This window comes from Hemitrygon akajei, chromosome 9 (assembly GCF_048418815.1).
Source record: "Hemitrygon akajei chromosome 9, sHemAka1.3, whole genome shotgun sequence".
NCBI lineage: Eukaryota > Metazoa > Chordata > Chondrichthyes > Myliobatiformes > Dasyatidae > Hemitrygon > Hemitrygon akajei.
The window spans coordinates 76747801-76766099 of NC_133132.1; the positions used below are offsets into that span (position 1 = coordinate 76747801).

At 40.0% G+C, this 18299-nt stretch overlaps 2 protein-coding genes across 3 annotated transcripts in view; one reads left to right on the forward strand and one right to left on the reverse strand.

Moving 5' to 3' along the window:
- Nucleotides 1-4672, reverse strand: part of orc3 (origin recognition complex, subunit 3) — a 71005-nt gene extending 66333 nt beyond the window's left edge. Inside the window, exon 1 of one of the 2 annotated variants that reach the window (XM_073056395.1) lies at nucleotides 4603-4672. In XM_073056395.1, the coding sequence (XP_072912496.1) occupies nucleotides 4603-4626 (24 nt within the window). In that variant the 5' untranslated portion in view covers nucleotides 4627-4672. The remainder of the gene's footprint in view (nucleotides 1-4602) is intronic. The other variant, XM_073056396.1, reaches the window with a different exon arrangement.
- Nucleotides 4673-4780: 108 nt separating this feature from the next.
- Nucleotides 4781-18299, forward strand: part of rars2 (arginyl-tRNA synthetase 2, mitochondrial) — a 61076-nt gene continuing 47557 nt past the window's right edge. The window contains exons 1-6 of the mRNA XM_073056397.1: nucleotides 4781-4929; nucleotides 10210-10283; nucleotides 14325-14427; nucleotides 16384-16467; nucleotides 16629-16726; nucleotides 17886-17941. Coding sequence (XP_072912498.1) covers nucleotides 4894-4929; nucleotides 10210-10283; nucleotides 14325-14427; nucleotides 16384-16467; nucleotides 16629-16726; nucleotides 17886-17941 — 451 coding nt within the window. The 5' untranslated portion in view covers nucleotides 4781-4893. The remainder of the gene's footprint in view (nucleotides 4930-10209; nucleotides 10284-14324; nucleotides 14428-16383; nucleotides 16468-16628; nucleotides 16727-17885; nucleotides 17942-18299) is intronic.

Here is an 18299-nt window from a genome sequence, read left to right on the forward strand (position 1 = left end):
TAAAAGGGAGATTACACAGGCTACAATCCATTGCAGTTCAGAAGTATATTTAAGAGTACTTAATGATTTTGCAAGCTATCTGTAAGATATTATCGCTGGTCACTGGCACCATCTTGCCATAAAATCTACAAAGACAGGAGTTGCTTCTCCAACAGTGGCACAGAAGGTACCAGAACAATGGGAGTGGGCACTGATGAAGATGGAAGAGTCAATCAGGTAGTTGATGTGGGAATGGTCCCTTGAAGGAGGGGGTAGATTTGTCTGGTGGTGGCAGCACAATGAAGGTAGAGAAAATTTCACGGGATGATTGATTCATTGAATGTGGAGGTTGATCGGCCAAAAGTCAAAAATAAGAGCAAAGCCATCTTACCTTGGATGGATGGAAAGGGGTGAGAGTCGAAGTGTAAGAAATGAAATATTCAATAGAGTGGAAGCTATGGTAAAAGAATAAAAATCTCAAAGTAGTACTGGTAAGGAAAATGTCACCATCAGAACATGTAATGGAGCTGGAGAAACTGAGAATAAAATAAAGTCCTTCTGGGAACAGGGTGGTAAGAGGCAAACTTAAATTAACTATGGGAGTCTAGGGCTTGGATGGTGTGCTGTGTTTCAAACTTGATGCATTTACCCTTGTTTCTCCCGACACAGAAAATCCTGCAAATATTCAGACTCACAGAGCAACACAGCAGAAATTCAGGCCCTTCGGCCCACAGTCTATGCTGGCCACAGTACCCACCCAGCTAGTCGCAATTTCCTGCATACAGCCCACATCCCTCAATCTCTACCCATGTACTTATCCAAGGGCTCCTTACTTGATACTAGCGTGCCTGCCTCATCCAATTCCTCTGACAGCTTTCTTCCGTATACTCACCATCCTGTGTGGGGAAAAATGTTGCCCCCAGGTCCCACTGAAATCTTTCCATTCTCACCAAAACCTATGTCTCTAGAACCACCTAGCCGGCGGAGAAAAACTGCTATCATCAAGATTACCTATACCTTCTCATCTATAAGGTTGTCCCCTCTTTCGCCTATGTTCCATGAAATAACACATAGCTTGGCCAACTTCTCCCCTTAACTCAGCCTTCTAGTCCTGGCAACATCCACGTAAATCTTCTCTGTGCTCTCTCCAGATCAATCATATCTTTTCTCTAGTAGGGCAACCAAAACTGTACACAGTACTCCATCTACAGCCTCACCAACATCTTATACAACTGCAACATAACAACCCAACCGAATACTCAATCCCCTAATAATCTTATCTCTCAAATTTCCAACATTTAAAGATTTTAGTTTTTCAAGCTGGCCACTGAAAACTTTTCTCCTCCTTCCAATTGTAATACCTTTCTGCCAATCGCTCTGAATCAGCTTAGTCAACACCAAAGGGAAACTGAACCATATAACTACAAATCTAACAGCTACCATCACTAAAGTTAATTAAACAAAGCATGTCCACTGATACTATGCTCATAGAAGCAGGTACAATGAAGATTAAAAAAAACAACCATGAGCATAACTACAATAGATGCGGCTGATGTGTTGGACTCCAGTGTGGTGATTGTTTCATCCTCTCATTAATGCACTCAGAGAGGCAGCAATGAAATTGCACAATAGCTCAACATGCCTTCAATCATGTTCTTCAAAATCTCATCCTTGGTTTGAGTTCAATGAGAATAAATGAAACATACAGCTACCCAAACAAATGCATTCAGCTAAGAGATAATGCAAGAATATTTCAATAGACAATAGACAATAGGTGCAGAAGTAGACCATTCGGCCCTTCGAGCCTGCACCGCCATTTTGAGATCATGGCTGATCAATTCCTTATCAATACCCGGTTCCTGCCTTATCCCCATATCCCTTGATTCCCCTATCCATAAGATACCTATCTAGCTCCTTCTTGAAAGCATCCAGAGAATTGGCCTCCACTACCTTCTGAGGCAGTGCATTCCAGACCCCCACAACTCTCTGGGAGAAAAAGTTTTTCCTTAACTCTGTCCTAAATGACCTACCCCTTATTCTCAAACCATGCCCTCTGGTACTGGACTCTCCCAGCATCTGGAACATATTTCCTGCCTCTATCTTGTCCAATCCCTTAATAATCTTATATGTTGCAGTCAGATCCCCTCTCAATCTCCTTAATTCCAGCGTGTACAAGCCCAGTCTCTCTAACCTCTCTGCGTAAGACAGTCCAGACATCCCAGGAATTAAGCTCGTGAATCTACGCTGTACTTCCTCTACAGCCAGGATGTCCTTCCTTAACCCTGGAGACCAAAACTGTACACAGTACTCCAGGTGTGGTCTCACCAGGGCTCTGTACAAATGCAAGAGGATTTCCTTGCTCTTGTACTCAATTCCCTTTGTAATAAAGGCCAACATTCCATTAGCCTTCTTCACTGCCTGCTGCACTTGCTCATTCACCTTCAGTGACTGATGAACAAGGACTCCGAGATCTCTTTGTATTACTCCCTTACCCAACTCTACACCATTCAGATAATAATCTGCCTTCCTGTTCTTACTCCCAAAGTTTATTCACATTAAACACCATCTGCTAAGTATCTGCCCACTCACCCAGCCTATCCAAGTCACCCTGAATTCTCCTAACATCCTCATCACATGTCACACTGCCACCCAGCTTAGTATCATCAGCAAATTTGCTGATGTTATTTTCTGCCTTCTTCCAAATCGTTAACGTAAATGGTAAACAGCTGTGGTCCCAATACCGAGCCCTGTGGCACCCCACTAGTCACCACCTGCCATTCCGAAAAACACCCATTCACCGCTACCCTTTGCTTTCTATCTGCCAACCAGTTTTCTATCCATGTCAATGCCTTCCCCCCGATGCCCTGAGCTTTGATTTTACCCACCAATCTCCTATGTGGGACCTTATCAAATTTCCCCTCAGTATCAAACTAATAACCAATCCAGCGCAAAAAAAACCAACCCAACACATCAAAATCCCTCCGGTCTTCAGAACTGTATATGCTGTAAAGGGATATGTCTGTGGTTGTCAGATGGCAGTCTCCTCACATCAGAATTAATCAAGATAGTGATGGGCAAGGAAAATGTCTTTTTACTAACCACATTCAACTGCTTCATTAATGACTTCCCTTCTATTACAAGGAGTGAGTTGCTCAGCAAGGATTAACAGTTCCAGAGCATTTCAACTATGAGAGAAAGTCGCCCTGGTCAAAACTAATTTCTTTTCACATTTATAGTCAGAGAACACTACAGCACAGAAAAAGACCTTCAGTCTATGCCAAACTATTATTCTGCCTAGTTCCATCCAGACCATTGCTTTCCATACCCTCCTTATCTATGAACCTATCCTAATTTCTCTTAAGTGTTAAAATCAAACCTGCATCCACCACTTCCACAGACAGCTCATTCCAGTCTCACCACTCGAGTTCCCCCTCATGTTCCCCTCAAATATTTCACCCTTAACTGATGACTCCTAGTTCTAATCTCACCCAACCTCAGTGGAGAAAAAAAGCCTGCTTGTATTTATCCCATCTATATCCACACAATTTTGTATACTTGTATCAAATGTCCCCTCATTCTCCTATGCACTAGGGAATAAAGTCCTAACCTATTCAAAATTTCCCTGTAAGTCCTGCCCTCAAGTATTTCTTACTTTGTGGCATTGTGCACATCAGTTACATTGTCATTTTTATGCAGTATTGATGAAATGCTGGTTTGGCTGAAGTTGAGTGGGACTACAGTACTAATTTAAACCCAAATGCCTTTTCCAATTTGCAAAATATACCACTGTACGATTTGAATAAGAACAGTAGAGTACTTGAGGCATCCTAATCAATATTTTTATTTTTTAAAAACTGACATTTAAACTTTAAAACACAAAGATAGAAATGATCTTTCAGCTCAATCTATTCAGCACTTGGACTCTACCATCTGCCTTCATAGAGTTGTTGAATATATTTAAATTGGTAGGACGATTTTCCCCCCTAATTTTAGTTTTAAATGCAAACTCTGCGTGTGACCTAAACTATCTAATCATTTTGGAATTTTAAAGGTTTCTATCACATCCCCCTTATAGCTTTTGTGAATGTAGGCCACGTCACCTAAATCTGTCTTGACCACCGTACTGCCATCCTATTAACTCACTGGAAATTCAATTTCTTATTTATAGCGTCTTGCATTGGAAGTTTCCTGCAGGAAGTGGCTATGAAGTATTTGAAATGCCGAAGATATAAATAATTCATTTCGAACACTGTAGTTGATGACATTCGTAATGTCGAGATCTCAAAAATCGGTCATGCAAAACGCTACTGTGATGTTACGTATGCGATTCCACCCTACTAGTGTTATCCTTGAAGTTCAATAAAACATATTGGAAGCTCACTGGCTCCAGTATAAAACAGCTTAAGTTGGAGTGGTCAATCTAAGTTCGACTTCACTGCAGTGCCCAGTTCCTTAGGTAGCGAACAATCCTCGGCAAGCCAAGCTCCCAGTGAAAAGTTGCAGTGCACAGCCGCAAATCTGAACGGTCCCCTGGACTGATGCACATTCAGCCTCTGGAACAGCAAACAACTTCACTCCGACTGCGCCCTCCATAACTTTCTTGCTGCAGCTTCGAGCCCTTACCTTGGACACAGAAGAGGTCGCCATGCTCTGCCTCTCGCGCCAGTCCCCTCCCACCAATCAGGACTCCCCGGCGCGGCTCAACCACCTATCAGAAACACGCTACCTCCGCAACTGCGGCAAAGCGGTACCGGCACCACGATTGGCTGGATGTGCATTGGGTCAGAGGTGGGAGGTCAGAAGGTGGGACGCGAGTTTCATGCGGGTGCCGGGTATTGCAGACATATGTGAGTTTGCAGACTCCAGCAGTGATACTGATAGGACAGGTTGTATAAAGTACGGTCAAATGATGCCATGGCTTGTCTTTTCCGAAGGTCCATAGCAGTACAGGTAAGCGCATCAGGAAATGTCCCTTTAATCATTTCGCTCTACTTGTGTGACCTTCTGTCAGCTGCCGAGGATTTGGCTGGATACCGTGCTGTAAATATTACCAACTTTGTCAAAGATGACTAAAGCTAGTTTACAGTGAATCGAATTTAACTGGCTAGCTGCTTCTTGTTTTGTTGATGGTGATGATTCTAATGCAGTATGCAGAAAAATATGAGCAAGAATGTTAAATACCAATTAAATATAGAAAATAATTAAACTGCATTCTCCAGATGTAGATCCTTTTCACGTTAAAGTTTAATATATTGATTAAGATTTGCAACATCATTTATCAATAACTGGGGAATTGAGAAATAATAACTGTCACCATTCAATTGCGAGGAATCAAATAGTTTAGTGTTTTGCATTCCAAAATAATTGTTTTAATTGGACCTAAAGTTTAACAAAACAAAAATACTTTTCCTGCTGGTTTTGTCATAAGAACAAAGGACAATTTATGAGCAGAAGTGGGCCATTCAAATCATTGTCTGACCCACCTCTCATCACAATCATGGCTGATTAATCTTAAACAATATTTACATAGAAACATCGAAGATAGGAGTGGGAGTGGGCCTTTTGGTCCCTTGAGCCTGCTCTGCCATTCATTGAGATCGTGGCTGATCTTGTGTCTTAATCCTATATTCCTCAAACACCTCATAATCCTGAACAGATTTTATGTGTATATGCCATGGCTTGTCTTTTCGAAGGTCCATAGCAGTACAGGTAGGTGCATCAGGGAGTGCCCCTTAAATCATCTTGCTCTACTTTTGTCTGCTTACTTTTTTTGTATTCAGTCACATGACCTGCACTGCTCATTGTGGGCGAACATCCCACAGGTGCACTACCTCTCCTCATCTTAGCCCTAAGTGACTTACTCCTGAGGTTGTGAAGTTCTAGACGCACATTCATTAGAAATGTTTTTCCTGCTTCCAGCCTGTTGAACCTTATCAAATTTATTAAAATTTCAAATAGATCCCTTCTGAGCTTGTTCTAGCCAATTAAGATTGTTCTTTTAAACTTGTTGTAAATTTTTATTTGCTTGTTTGTGTATTTATATATGTATGCATTTATTTGAAACCTCTTGCAATGAAGGTCAACAAATCATTTACTTAATTGCTTGCTGCAGCTACATCTTTTTTGCTTATTTGTGTACAAGAAATGACACCCAGGGCCTTTTTAAATATCATTTTCCAAACTGACACTGTTTAATACTCTGGCTTTCTGTTTTTGTTTCTCCATGGATATCTTCACATTGCCACTGAGTCATTTTGTTTAAATGGCTTTGAAGCCACTTTGCATCCTTCTTGCAAATCCATCTAGATTTGTATGTTGGTAATGTTATTAACATTACATCTAGTTTCCTCATCCAAATAATTGCTAATGTGTATATTAATTTGATAAATGTTGGGAAACAAGCATTAGCTATGATACCCCACTAATGTACTGCAGCGATTCTCCTGCCACTGATGTTAAATTAGCTGATCCGGTTTTCTTTCTCAAATAGTGAGTATATCTGCCATCCTCCAGTCTGCATGGATTATTTGGTAATCTATAGAATTTTGGCAATCAATGGTACTATTTCCATGGCAGTCTTCTTTGGTAATCTAGGATGTCGATTTTAAGGCTTTAAGAATTTATCAGCTCTCAGTTTCATTAATTTCTTCAGTACACTACTAGTTTTTAACAAACACTAATCTCTTTTTCCTTAAACTCTCAGTTCCCTAGCATTTTTGGAAAGTTACTTGGGTTCTCTTCCATGAAGATCAAATAAAAATGTATGTTTGACTATCCTAGCATTTCTGTTTTTCCCATTATAAATTATCCGATGAAGGAATTACATTTGTCTTCACTTTTTTCAATTTTATTTACCTTTTCCTGCCCAAGTTTTGTCCTGCTCTCATCCTCTTCATTTCCAGGAATCAATCAACTTCTCTTTTGCATGCTCATAGATTGAGTGAGATGAGCTTCTGGGATAGAGAAATCAGGAGATCCACTGCTTTTTAAGACTGGAATCACAGAATCTATAGTTCAAGGCTGTTGAGCAATTGGGAATGATGTTGGAATGTGATTCAATTATGGCCATTTCTGCTTCATTAAGTAAACGCAGAAGATGCCATATCATTGTTGAAACAGGGTGGGGAGTCAAATATTGAACCCTATACCGAAATCCAGTCAATTTGGGATGAAGCTTAATACAACATATACTAGAACTATGATGTGCGATGCAATAAACCACATGAACATTCTATACAAATTATTTGGAATTGCAGACTGCGGGTAGCCATGTACTTTCAGAAGTCACAGTAATTCTGAAATGCCGATGATTTCATTTGACTTGTATGAACTCTACATTATCAATTTCTGCACTGATAGACACTAAGCATAAGTTTGATTTGAAAATAAATTCGGACCATGAGACATAAGAACAGTTAAGCCATTTGGCCCAGTAAGTCTGTTCTGTCATTCCATCATGGCTGATCTATTGTCCCTCTCAATCACATTACCCTGCTTTTTCCCTGTAGCCTTTGATGCCCTTACTAATCAAGAACCTATCCATCTCCACTTTAATCTGGCGTTTAACATTATCATAGAAACAGAGAGGACAGGAAAATTTTTAATTGGGGAAGGGCAAATTATGAGGCTATAAGGCTAGAACTTGCGGGTGTGAATTGGGATGATGTATTTGCAGGGAAATGTACTATGGACATGTGGTCGATGTTTAGGGACCTCTTAAAGGATGTTAGGGATAAATTTGTCCCAGTGAGGAAGATAAAGAATGGTAGGGTGAAGGAACCATGGTGACAAGTGAGGTGGAAAGTCTAGTCAGGTGGAGGAAGGCAGCATACGTGAGGTTTAGGAAGCAAAGATCAGATGAGTCTATTGAGGAATATAGGGTAGCAAGAAAGGAGCTTAAGAAGGGGCTGAGGAGAGCAAGAAGGGGGGATGCGAAGGCCTTGGTGAGTAGGGTAAAGGAAAACCCCAAGGCATTCCTCAATTATGTGAAGAACAAAAGGTTGACAGGAGTGAAGATAGGACCAGTTAGAGATAAAGGTGGGAAGATGTGCCTGGAAGCTGTGGAAGTGAGCGAGGTCCTCAATGAATACTTCTCTTCGGTATTCACCAATGAGAGGGAACTTGGTGACGGTGAGGACAATATGAGTGAGGTTGATGTTCTGGAGCATGTTGATATTAAGGGAGAAGAGGTGTTGGAGTTGTTAAAATACATTAGGACGTATAAGTCCCCAGGGCCCAATGGAATATTCCTCAGGCTGCTCCACGAGGTGAGGGACGAGATTGCTGAGCCTCTGGCTAGGATCTTTATATCCTTGTTGTCCACAGGAGTGGTACCGGAGGATTGGAGGGAGGCGAATGTTGTCCCCTTGTTCAAAAAAGTTAGTTGGGATAGTCCGGGTAATTATAGACCAGTGAGCCTTACATCTGTGGTGGGAAAGCTGTTGGAAAAGATTCTTAGAGATAGGATCTATGGGCATTTAGAGAATCATGGTCTGATCAGGGACAGTCAGCATGGCTTTGTGAAGGGCAGATCGTGTCTAACAAGCCTGATAGAGTTCTTTAAGGAGGTAACCAGGCATATAGATGAGGGTAGTGCAGTGGATTTGATCTACATGGATTTTAGTAAGGCATTTGACAAGGTACCACACGGTAGGCTTATTCAGAAAGTCAGAAGGCATGGGATCCAGGGATGTTTGGCCAGGTGGATTCAGAATTGGCTTGCCTGCAGAAAGCAGAGGGTCATGGTGGAGGGAGTACATTTGGATTGGAGGGTTGTGTCTAGTGGTGTCCCACAAGGATCGGTTCTGGGACCTCTACTTTTCGTGATTTTTATTAACGACCTGGATATGGGGGTAGAAAGGTGGGTTGGCAAGTTTGCAGATGACACAAAGGTTGGTGGTGGTGTGGATAGTGTTGAGGATTGTCAAAGATTGCAGGGAGACATTGATAGGATGCAGAAGTGGGCTGAGAAGTGGCAGATGGAGTTCAACCCAGAGAAATGTGAGGTGGTACACTTTGGAAGGACATACTCCAAGGCAGAGTACACAGTAAATGGCAGGATACTTGGGAGTGTGGAGGAGCAGAGGGATCTGGGGGTACATGTCCACAGATCCCTGAAAGTTGCCTCACAGGTAGATAGGGTAGTTAAGAAAGCTTATGGAGTGTTAGCTTTCATAGGTCGAGGGATAGAGTTTAAGAGTCGCAGGGTAATGGTGCAGGTCTATAAAACTCGGGTTAGGCCACACTTGGAGTACTGTGTCCAGTTCTGGTCGCCTCACTATAAGAAGGATGTGGAAGCATTGGAAAGGGTACAGAGGAGATTTACCAGGCTGCTGCCTGGTTTAGAGAGTATGGATTATGATCAGAGATTAAGGGAGCTAGGGCTTTACTCTCTGGAGAGAAGGAGGATGAGAGGAGACATGATAAAGGTATACAAGATATTAGAGGAATAGATAGAGTGGACAGCCAGTGCCTCTTCCCCAGGGCACCACTGCTCAGTACAAAAGGACATGGCTTTAAGGCAAGGGGAGGAAAGTTCAAGGGGGATATTAGAGGAAGGTTTTTTGCTCAGAGTGTGGTTGGTGCGTGGAATGCACTGCCTGAGTCAGTGGTGGAGGCAGATACACTAGTGAAGTTTAAGAGACTATTGGACAGGTATATGGAAGAATTTAAGGTGGAGGGTTATATGAGAGGCAGGGTTTAAGGGTCGGCACAACATTGTGGGCTGAATGGCCTGTACTGTGCTGTATTGTTCTTTGTAAATGTACCCAATGACCTGGTCTCTACGGCTGTCTGTGCCAATGAATTCCCCAGGTTCACTACCCTCTGGCTAAAGAAATTCCTCTTCATCTCTATTCCAGAGGGATGTCCTTCTATTCTGAAGCTGCTCCCCCCGGCCGAGTCTATAGGAAACATCCCCTGCATATGCACTGTATCTCGACTTTTCAATGTTCGATTGGTTTCGAAAGAGGTTGCCTCAGAATAATCACAGGGTAGTGTTGAACCTTGAGTTTTAAATGGTTGTAAGCAAAGTTTCACTGATATTATTACCTTCTATTTCAATTCTTCCTACTGGTTTTAAGGTGTTTATTTCTGCTTGTATATGGATGTTACACAGTTTTTAAAGATTAGCAATTTGTTTGAACTGGTGTGTTCTGCTTTAAATTAAAATTATTTTTTTCAGAAACTCTAGCATGCAATCTCTTTTTCTAAATATTGTTTTATTTTTAGCTTTCCAGAATTCTGGGGGTAACAACAGAGAAGCTTATTCCAGTGGTGTCAGCAGTTCCAGTCTCCAAAAAACAGTAATTATAACAGTTACATATTTTAAAATGTATTAGAACCTCAAGCAATTGCAATCTGGTAAGAATAAGTTCACAGCATAGTGGCAATGTAATTGTAACCCATATTTTGTATGTAAGTATAAAGGTATACAAATGGATGTGCATGTTATTCCCACAAATGCGTGTATCATTTGCAAACATTCATTATTTATTGACCTGTATTTTCCAGCATTTATGTTTATCTGTGCACCATCTGATCATACCTATTTTCCTATGTTATCATCTCATTATCTGTAGAAATAAACTTCTTGACCAATTGTAATCTCTGTCCAGCTGTAGAGTTGGGTCATGTTGCGGAGATGGAACTAATCAGTCAGCTAAGGATACAACTAAATTCTGGGAACTGGGACTCTGCTGTGCTCCTCCTGTTACAACCTTTTTCGCGTGCTCCGAGTTTTGTATTTGCTCCATCATGCAATCCCTGTCTTAAGTCCATTTTTACCTCTCTCTTCTCATAAGCTGCTTCTTAACATGTACCTCTCAGATTATCCCTGTGATCGATGGAGTGATTGGACTGCCCCTTTAAAAGTTGGGTATCAAATTTTGTCTGATGCTTCTGTGTAGTACTTGGGGTGTTATGTTACTGATCATTTAAGTGTTGGCGCTTAGAAATATGGAGATGAAAAACAGCCTTCAGCCCATAGTCCATCGAGCATCAGTTTATGATAATCCCACATTAATCCTTTTTAATTTTCCCCATACTCTGCTGCTCACTGTATTGGGAAAATTGCAGCCAGTTAACTTACCGACCTGCAGATCTTTGGGAGGAAACCAGATGTGATGGAATAGAGACTCGTTATTTGTTGGCTTGCTATCCTTAGATCTACATATACCTGAAGTCAGCCAAGTATCATTGGGTGTGCGACCAGAACCGTGATCATAGTAGTGACGCCTGGGGGTTTACAACATGAATGGGTGTTACATCTGGAGGCTGGGTCTGGAGTGAGGATCATGTCCATACCTGGAGCTAGGGTTTGAGCAGAAGTTAAGAGGATGAATCATTATGTCAGACTCTATAATATTTCAGTTAGAAAAGAAAATGGAAACACTCTGCTGGTCAAGCATGATACTTTGATTTTCTATAACTTTATGTACTAGCTATTCCTATGTTTTTAAATTTTTTGCAGTACAGATTTTGTCCTATGCTGTACAGGAAGTAAACTGCTCAAACTATTTTATCTGACTGGGAGGGGGAAGGTCTTCTTGATATCATTCTTCAAGATATTAAGAAGCAGTTGAGGGCATTGAAGGCAGTGAAGGATATGGGATTGGACAACACCCCATCTATAGTGCAGAAGTAATGTACTTCAGAAGTAGCTGTGCCTCTGGTTAAGCAGTTCCAGCATAGAACCGACAACATGCAAAAGTTTACCCAGGTATGAGAAGTTTCTTAGAGACGGAATCTATGATCATTTGGAGAAGTCTAGTCTTATTAGGGATAGTCATTCTGGCTTTCTGAGGGGCAGTTCATGTCTACTGATTGAATTCTTCAAGGAAGTGCACTACTGCCTCAAAACAACAGATTTCACAACATAAGTCAATGATATTAAACCTGATTCTGATTCTGGAAACACATTGATGAAGTGGATATGGGTTTTAGTAAGGTGCTTCAGTAGGTATCATATGCAAAATGCACTGTTGTTCCTCACCCAGGCTATTCTGCCAGCACCTCACAAAACCCACAACCTGTACCGTCAAAAAGGACTTAGTTGCCAGGCATATGAAAAAAGCCATCAGCTGCTGGTGACTCTCCAAATCACACACCATTTCAATTTGCAGATATTTTTCTATGCTTCATTGTCACTGGTTCCAAATTCTAGAACTGCATGCGCAGCAGCCTGGTAAGGTTACCTTTACTGGAAGGTCTGCAGCAGTTCAAGAAGGTGACTCCTCACCACCTTAAGGGCAATTAGAAACAAACTGGTCTTTAATCTAGTCACTGCTGATCTTTCCAATGAGGCCCTGATGAAAAAATACTGAATGTATTTTATTTCGTAAAGTTTGATTTTAGAACAGGAGGGACTGTGATTACACAAGCTGTCTCATTGATTTGATTTGACCTTGCTGATTACCAGGAGCAAATGCAGTAGGATTGCATTAGCATATTGTATATTTCTCAGTCCAAGGCATACTCGGAGTCTCTGAATAAGCAGATAAATTTAACTCTTTTTCACCAAATATGAACACATTTGAATCTGCAGTCTGGTTCTTTCCCTGCGGACAACAATACACTTTTCCTCCCTGGAAGTCGGAAAGAAAACTGGGCACGTCTAGATACTACAATGTGGTTTGCAACCTTGTTTAGAATAATCTTTTCACTACTTCTGTATCATGTAGTCAAGCTGCCAATGTTCCCTGACTAGGTGAGCATAACGGTTATAAATAACTAGGTTCACCTTCCAATTTACTGGAATTGTGTAGAAAACATCCTTTATCATTTTTCATGAATAAGATTGAAATTATAAAGAATAGTCAAGATGGTAGATGAGTTTAGGAATATTCAAAGCCAAAAGGGAAGACATAAATTAAATTAAAGATCACACATGCTGAAAGTCTAAAATAAAAGCACAAAATATTGGAAATATTGAGTAATTCAGGCCACAACTGATGGAAAAGAGACCAAGTTGAAGTTTCTGGTTGAAGACTCTTCATCAGGACCATTTGCATTATAAAGAGGTTCTATTCTGTGAAACTGACATTTTTTCGTGTAGCAGATTGAAAGTTGCTCGTAATGTGTAAAAAGATAAAGTGACTTGGATAATAAAGATGCTGAATACTTTAGGAATTAAAATAATTGTTAAGTAGAAGCTTGTTTTGCTTCAGTTGTATTCATGTATTTTGTAACTTAAGTAGAAAGAGGTTCTCTGGAACATCGACAAAAATAAACATCTCATCTGGGAAAAGGTTCTAGTCAAGGAAAATCCTCCCAGACAATTGTTAATTTTGATTTTGTTTTCCCTTACTATTACATGCTTTTGCTATTAAAACAAATTAGCTGGTAGTCCGTCAGTATCGTTGGCATAAAGTGTGGCATTCCAACAGTCAGATGTGTGTAAGTGTTAGCCCTATTGAAACTTCAGAGAACCATTAGTTTTGTCGGTTACAACCATTCACAGCCTGGATTTTGCTCGTGTGCAGTTTGTAAATGTTGCATTTTATCTGCTGTTATTTTGTCAATGCTTTGTTTTTCTCTCTGTAATTTCTGAACTGGTTGTATCCTTTTCACTGTTTCCCCTGCTTTGATATCAGAAAATTTGTCTCCTTTGAATTGAGCTTTGAGTCCAGATCATTTATGTCATTGAGAAGTAGTGGGCCCAGTAATATATTACTTCCCAGAATTGTGTAGCTCTGGTAACCTCCCTTACAGATACCACACTCTCGCTCATTTCTTATCCATTCCCAACCAGACAGTGAATGTCCAGCAAGATATTAAACATTATTGGATGCTCTCTATATGTCTAGTGTACTATTGAGAGCTTTCTGCAATATTTTCCAATGTCATGTGATGCACTACTCAAGGGAATTGGGCAGATGGTAGTTGTTAAGAATTCAATATCAGATACTTATGTACATGATGTCAACTTATTATTTGAGATGAAATGGAAATTTGAATTGGTGTCATATTGTCCATGTCATATTAATCATACTCTAATTATAGCCACCATATTGAACTGTCCTGATCTTAATATCATAATGTTATCATAATATCTGATAATCTCTCAATTCTTTTTTTTGGGTCCCTTTCTGCACGTTGTTCCATCCATCTGATTTTCTTTATCATTTTGTTTTGAAACAATGTAATCTGTCTCAGAATTCAGTTACTTATGACTCAAATTCTCTATTTTTTTGGTGATCAATTTGAAGCTGGTAGGAGGTAAGCTGCCTGTTTCTTTTCCAGAGGTCACACCAACCTTGACCTTGGTGTCTTGCCTTGTCCCAATGTTTCCTTTTTAATGCTTTGTGTATATGCAAGTTGCTCAAATTCTTGCAAATGTTTTTCAGACAGACTCTAGATTTCCGAGTGTCAGTGAACTCTCTGCTGGCAAATGGCTTTTTAAAATTGGGATCAACTACTCCGAATCAAGCAAAAGAACTGTCTGAGAAGGTACTACTGATGAGGATTTCAGGTTATGTACAGTTGCAAGAAAAAGTTTGTAAACCCTTTAGCAATTAACTGGTTTTCTGCATTAATTACTCATAAAATCTAAGTCACAGTAATAGACAAATACAGAGTGCCTAAACTAATAACACACAAAACAATTGTGCTACTTCCTGTAAGTACTGAGTACACCATTTAAACAATCACAGTCTCGGTTGAAAAAAAATGTCAGCCTCTGGGGCAATGCCTTCCACAAAAACTATTTAGAGTCGGGTGTTCCAATCAAGGAGATGCATGAAACTCGAAAAGGCTACAAAAGTGTTTCTAAAGACCAAAGAGTTTATCAGTTAAGAGCAAAAGACCTGCAGCAATCTCTAGAACTTGCTGAAGTCTCTGTTCATGTGTCCACTATAAGAAAAACACTGAACAAGAATGGTGTTCATGGAAGGACACCATAGAGGAAACCACTGCTCTCAAAAAAAATTGCTGCACGTTTCAATTATGCGAAAGACCACCTGGGTGTTCCACAATGCTCTGGGACAATGTTCTGTGGACAGATGAGACAAAAGTTTAACTTTTTGGTGGAAATGCTCACCACTATGTTTGGAGGAAAAAGGGCACGTACACCAACACCAAAACCTTATCCCAACTGTGAAGCATGGTGGAAGGGGCATCATGGTTAGTGGCAACTTTGTTGACTCAGGGCCTGAACAGCTTGCAGTTGTCGAGGGAACAATGAGTACAAAATTGTATCAAGTCATTTTACATGGGAATGGCAGGGTAGCAGCCTGTCACCTGAAGCTTAATAAATGTTGGATGATGCAACATGACTATAATCTGAAATATATGAGTAAATCAACAACAGAATGGTTTAAAATGAAGAAAATTTGTGTTTTGAAATGGCCAAGTCAGAGTCCAGATCTTAACCCAATTGAGATGCTGTGGCGTGACCTGAAGAGGACTGTTCATGCAAAGTATCCCAAAAATACTGATAAACTGAAAAAGCTTTGTGTGGAGTAATGGTCTAAAATTCTTCCTCACCATTGTGCAAGTCTGATCAGCAGCTACAGGAAATGTTTCATGGTGGTTATTGCTGCCAAAAGAGGCTTGACCAGTTATTAAGTACAAGGATTCACATACCTTTTCCAGTTTGGGCTGTGAATGATTAAACAAAGTGTTCAATAAAGACATGAAAAGTACAATTGTTTGTGTGTTAGTAGTTTAGGCAGTTTGTGTCTGTCTATTATTGTGACTTAGATGAAGATAAAACAACATTTTATGAGTAATTAATGCAGAAAACCAGGCAAAAGGTTCACAAACTTACTTACACTGTATAACGTGCTTTTTGGGGTCTTCGGAGTGCTGTGTGGTGGAGGTATTTAGGATACTCTTTTGATCAAGGTATGGTATGAATGAGCAAGGAAGAGAAGGTTTAAAGGAGAATTGAGGATGCTGGGGTGAACAGTCCATTGACATGAAGTGATGCCATCGAGTCTAGGATCGTCATTTTTGAATTGGGAGGGGGGTGGGTATTAAAATGAGGTGCTGAGAATCTGTATGCTTAAACAGGGAAAAAAAGAATTAAACACATTTAATGGTGATGGTACAGACCCCTCCCCCTCATATTTAAACAGTACCTGGATAAGCCCTTGACGAATCATAACCAAATGGGCAATGGACTCAGAAGTGGGATTAATTTGAAATATTTTTTGGCCAGTGCTGAGAAGGTGAGCAAATAGTTTGCAACTATACTATAAACTTCTGATTCTCTGAGCATTGTCATTATTACTGGCTGAAATTAATGTTCGATCATCTTGTGTTCTAACCTTTTGGGAAACTAAATGTACAAAGGTAAACACAAGCAGATGCCGGTACGAGTGGTTTTTGTTTAATGCGCATTAACCATTTGTCATTTTGTTATAAACAACGCTGGGTAATAAATTTTTAAATTTCTTGTTTCAGTTAACTTGTGATGATGTGATTACTGAGATCGCAGTTGGGCAAGGAAGCATTAATTTCAAAGTGAACCGAATCTTACTTGCTGAGGTGAGTCCGTGGGTGAAGGTTGGCCAAGTATTATTTTCTAAGGTTCTTTCACTGTGATTGGAAGCATAATCATTGGGCATTTTTGGGCACACTTGATTGAAAATAAAGCACTCTGCTTCTATATTACAGTGTTCTTTCATGTTTATTTTGAAACTTAACAGATTGTTCTGCAAGAAGTCTTTAAGAAGGGTTCAAAATATGGAATAGTGAGTGAACTCTTTCGTGATTATCCCTGTGGCCGAGTTATAGTGGAGTTTAGGTAAGTGCCTGCCGCAGAGAATACATAAATTACAGTCAAATTCTTATTTTTATTTAAGATCGATTTTTTTTTGTTGTTTTTTTTATTGTTTCAAGTCCTTTCATCAATGTTCATTTGGCTTTATGAAAGATGTTTTTGCCAACAATAATTAAAGGTTGATTTCTTATGATGCAGTCTAGTTGAAGGTACAACAAAAGCAGTTCAGAACAATACCAATAATCATATGATCTGTATGTCAGACTAGACAAGCTTGGACAGTAAGACCTGATTAACTGAGAGGTTCAATAAAATGTGAATTAGTTCAAAATGTAGAGTGTTGTCTTAATTTACCAAAGGGAAGTTGGAGAAAGAATTAATAAAAGTACATCACCTATATAAAGACCATATTACTTTCACTTGGCTGACGTCCAGCTTTCGCCATTTAAATTCAGATGTACATTAATCCAAATTCCTGTGTAAAATCTAACCCTACACTACACTACACTATTCTTGGTTGGTGCGACTGTAACAAAACCCAATTTCCCTCGGGATCAATAAAGTACGTCTGTCTGTCTAGTGTAGAGATTCAAGGAGTCAGGATGTGAGCCATACATTACAGGATAACCAGCTTCTGTAGCCTTAATGTTCACTTGACTACTCAAGTTTGGCTTTGTGTCGATAGTGAACAACAGTTTTGATGCTGTGGGATCTGGTGCTTGTGCTGCCAGTGAATTTCATAGGGAGATGAATAGCTGGTCTCTTTTTTTCTGATCGTCTTTTTCTGTCTATCACATATGACAAATATTACCTTCTACTTCAGTGCAACTCCCTGGTAGTTATCCAGATCCTGCTGCATGTAGGTACAAACTAGTTGACAATCTGAGAATCTATAGACCACAATTATGTCAGTCCCAAAGGCATAGGTAAGGTCACTGACGAATCATTTGTACATGAACGCCTGTGGCAGTGCCCCAGTACTGACATAATTGACCTTTAATGATGAGAGCCATCTTTCTCTGTACCTCATACAACTTCTGGTCACAAATGGGCTGGATAAAAATTATGGAAGTGGCATATCACATTGAACTGTGGTGTATCTTCTATAGTTTACGACAGGTCTTCCAACCTTGGAGGGAAGATTGAGCAATGGTAACAATTTTTCTCCTTTTATTCCACATAGTTCTCCAAATATTGCAAAAAAATTTCATGCAGGGCATTTGCGTTCCACGATTATAGGTAAGCGTTTTGTGTCCTCTGCTACAAATAATAGTGCAATTAATCTAAACTATCAACGTCGGGTTTTTTAAAAAGATAATTTTTTGGGATCTGGACAACACTTGCAAGGTCAGCATTTATTGCCCATTTCTAGCAAATTCTTGAAATGAATGGCTTGCTAGGCTGTTTCAGAGAATATTTAATAATCAACCACATTGTCATATAGGGCATTACAGGATAAGGGTGGCAGATTCCCTTCCTGAAGGTGTTGGAAAGCCAGATGTATATTTTCACAAATTCTAGTTTTGTGACATCATTTAACAATAAGTTTTTAGATCCCAGCATATTAAGTGCATTTAACTTTCACTGTTGCCTGACA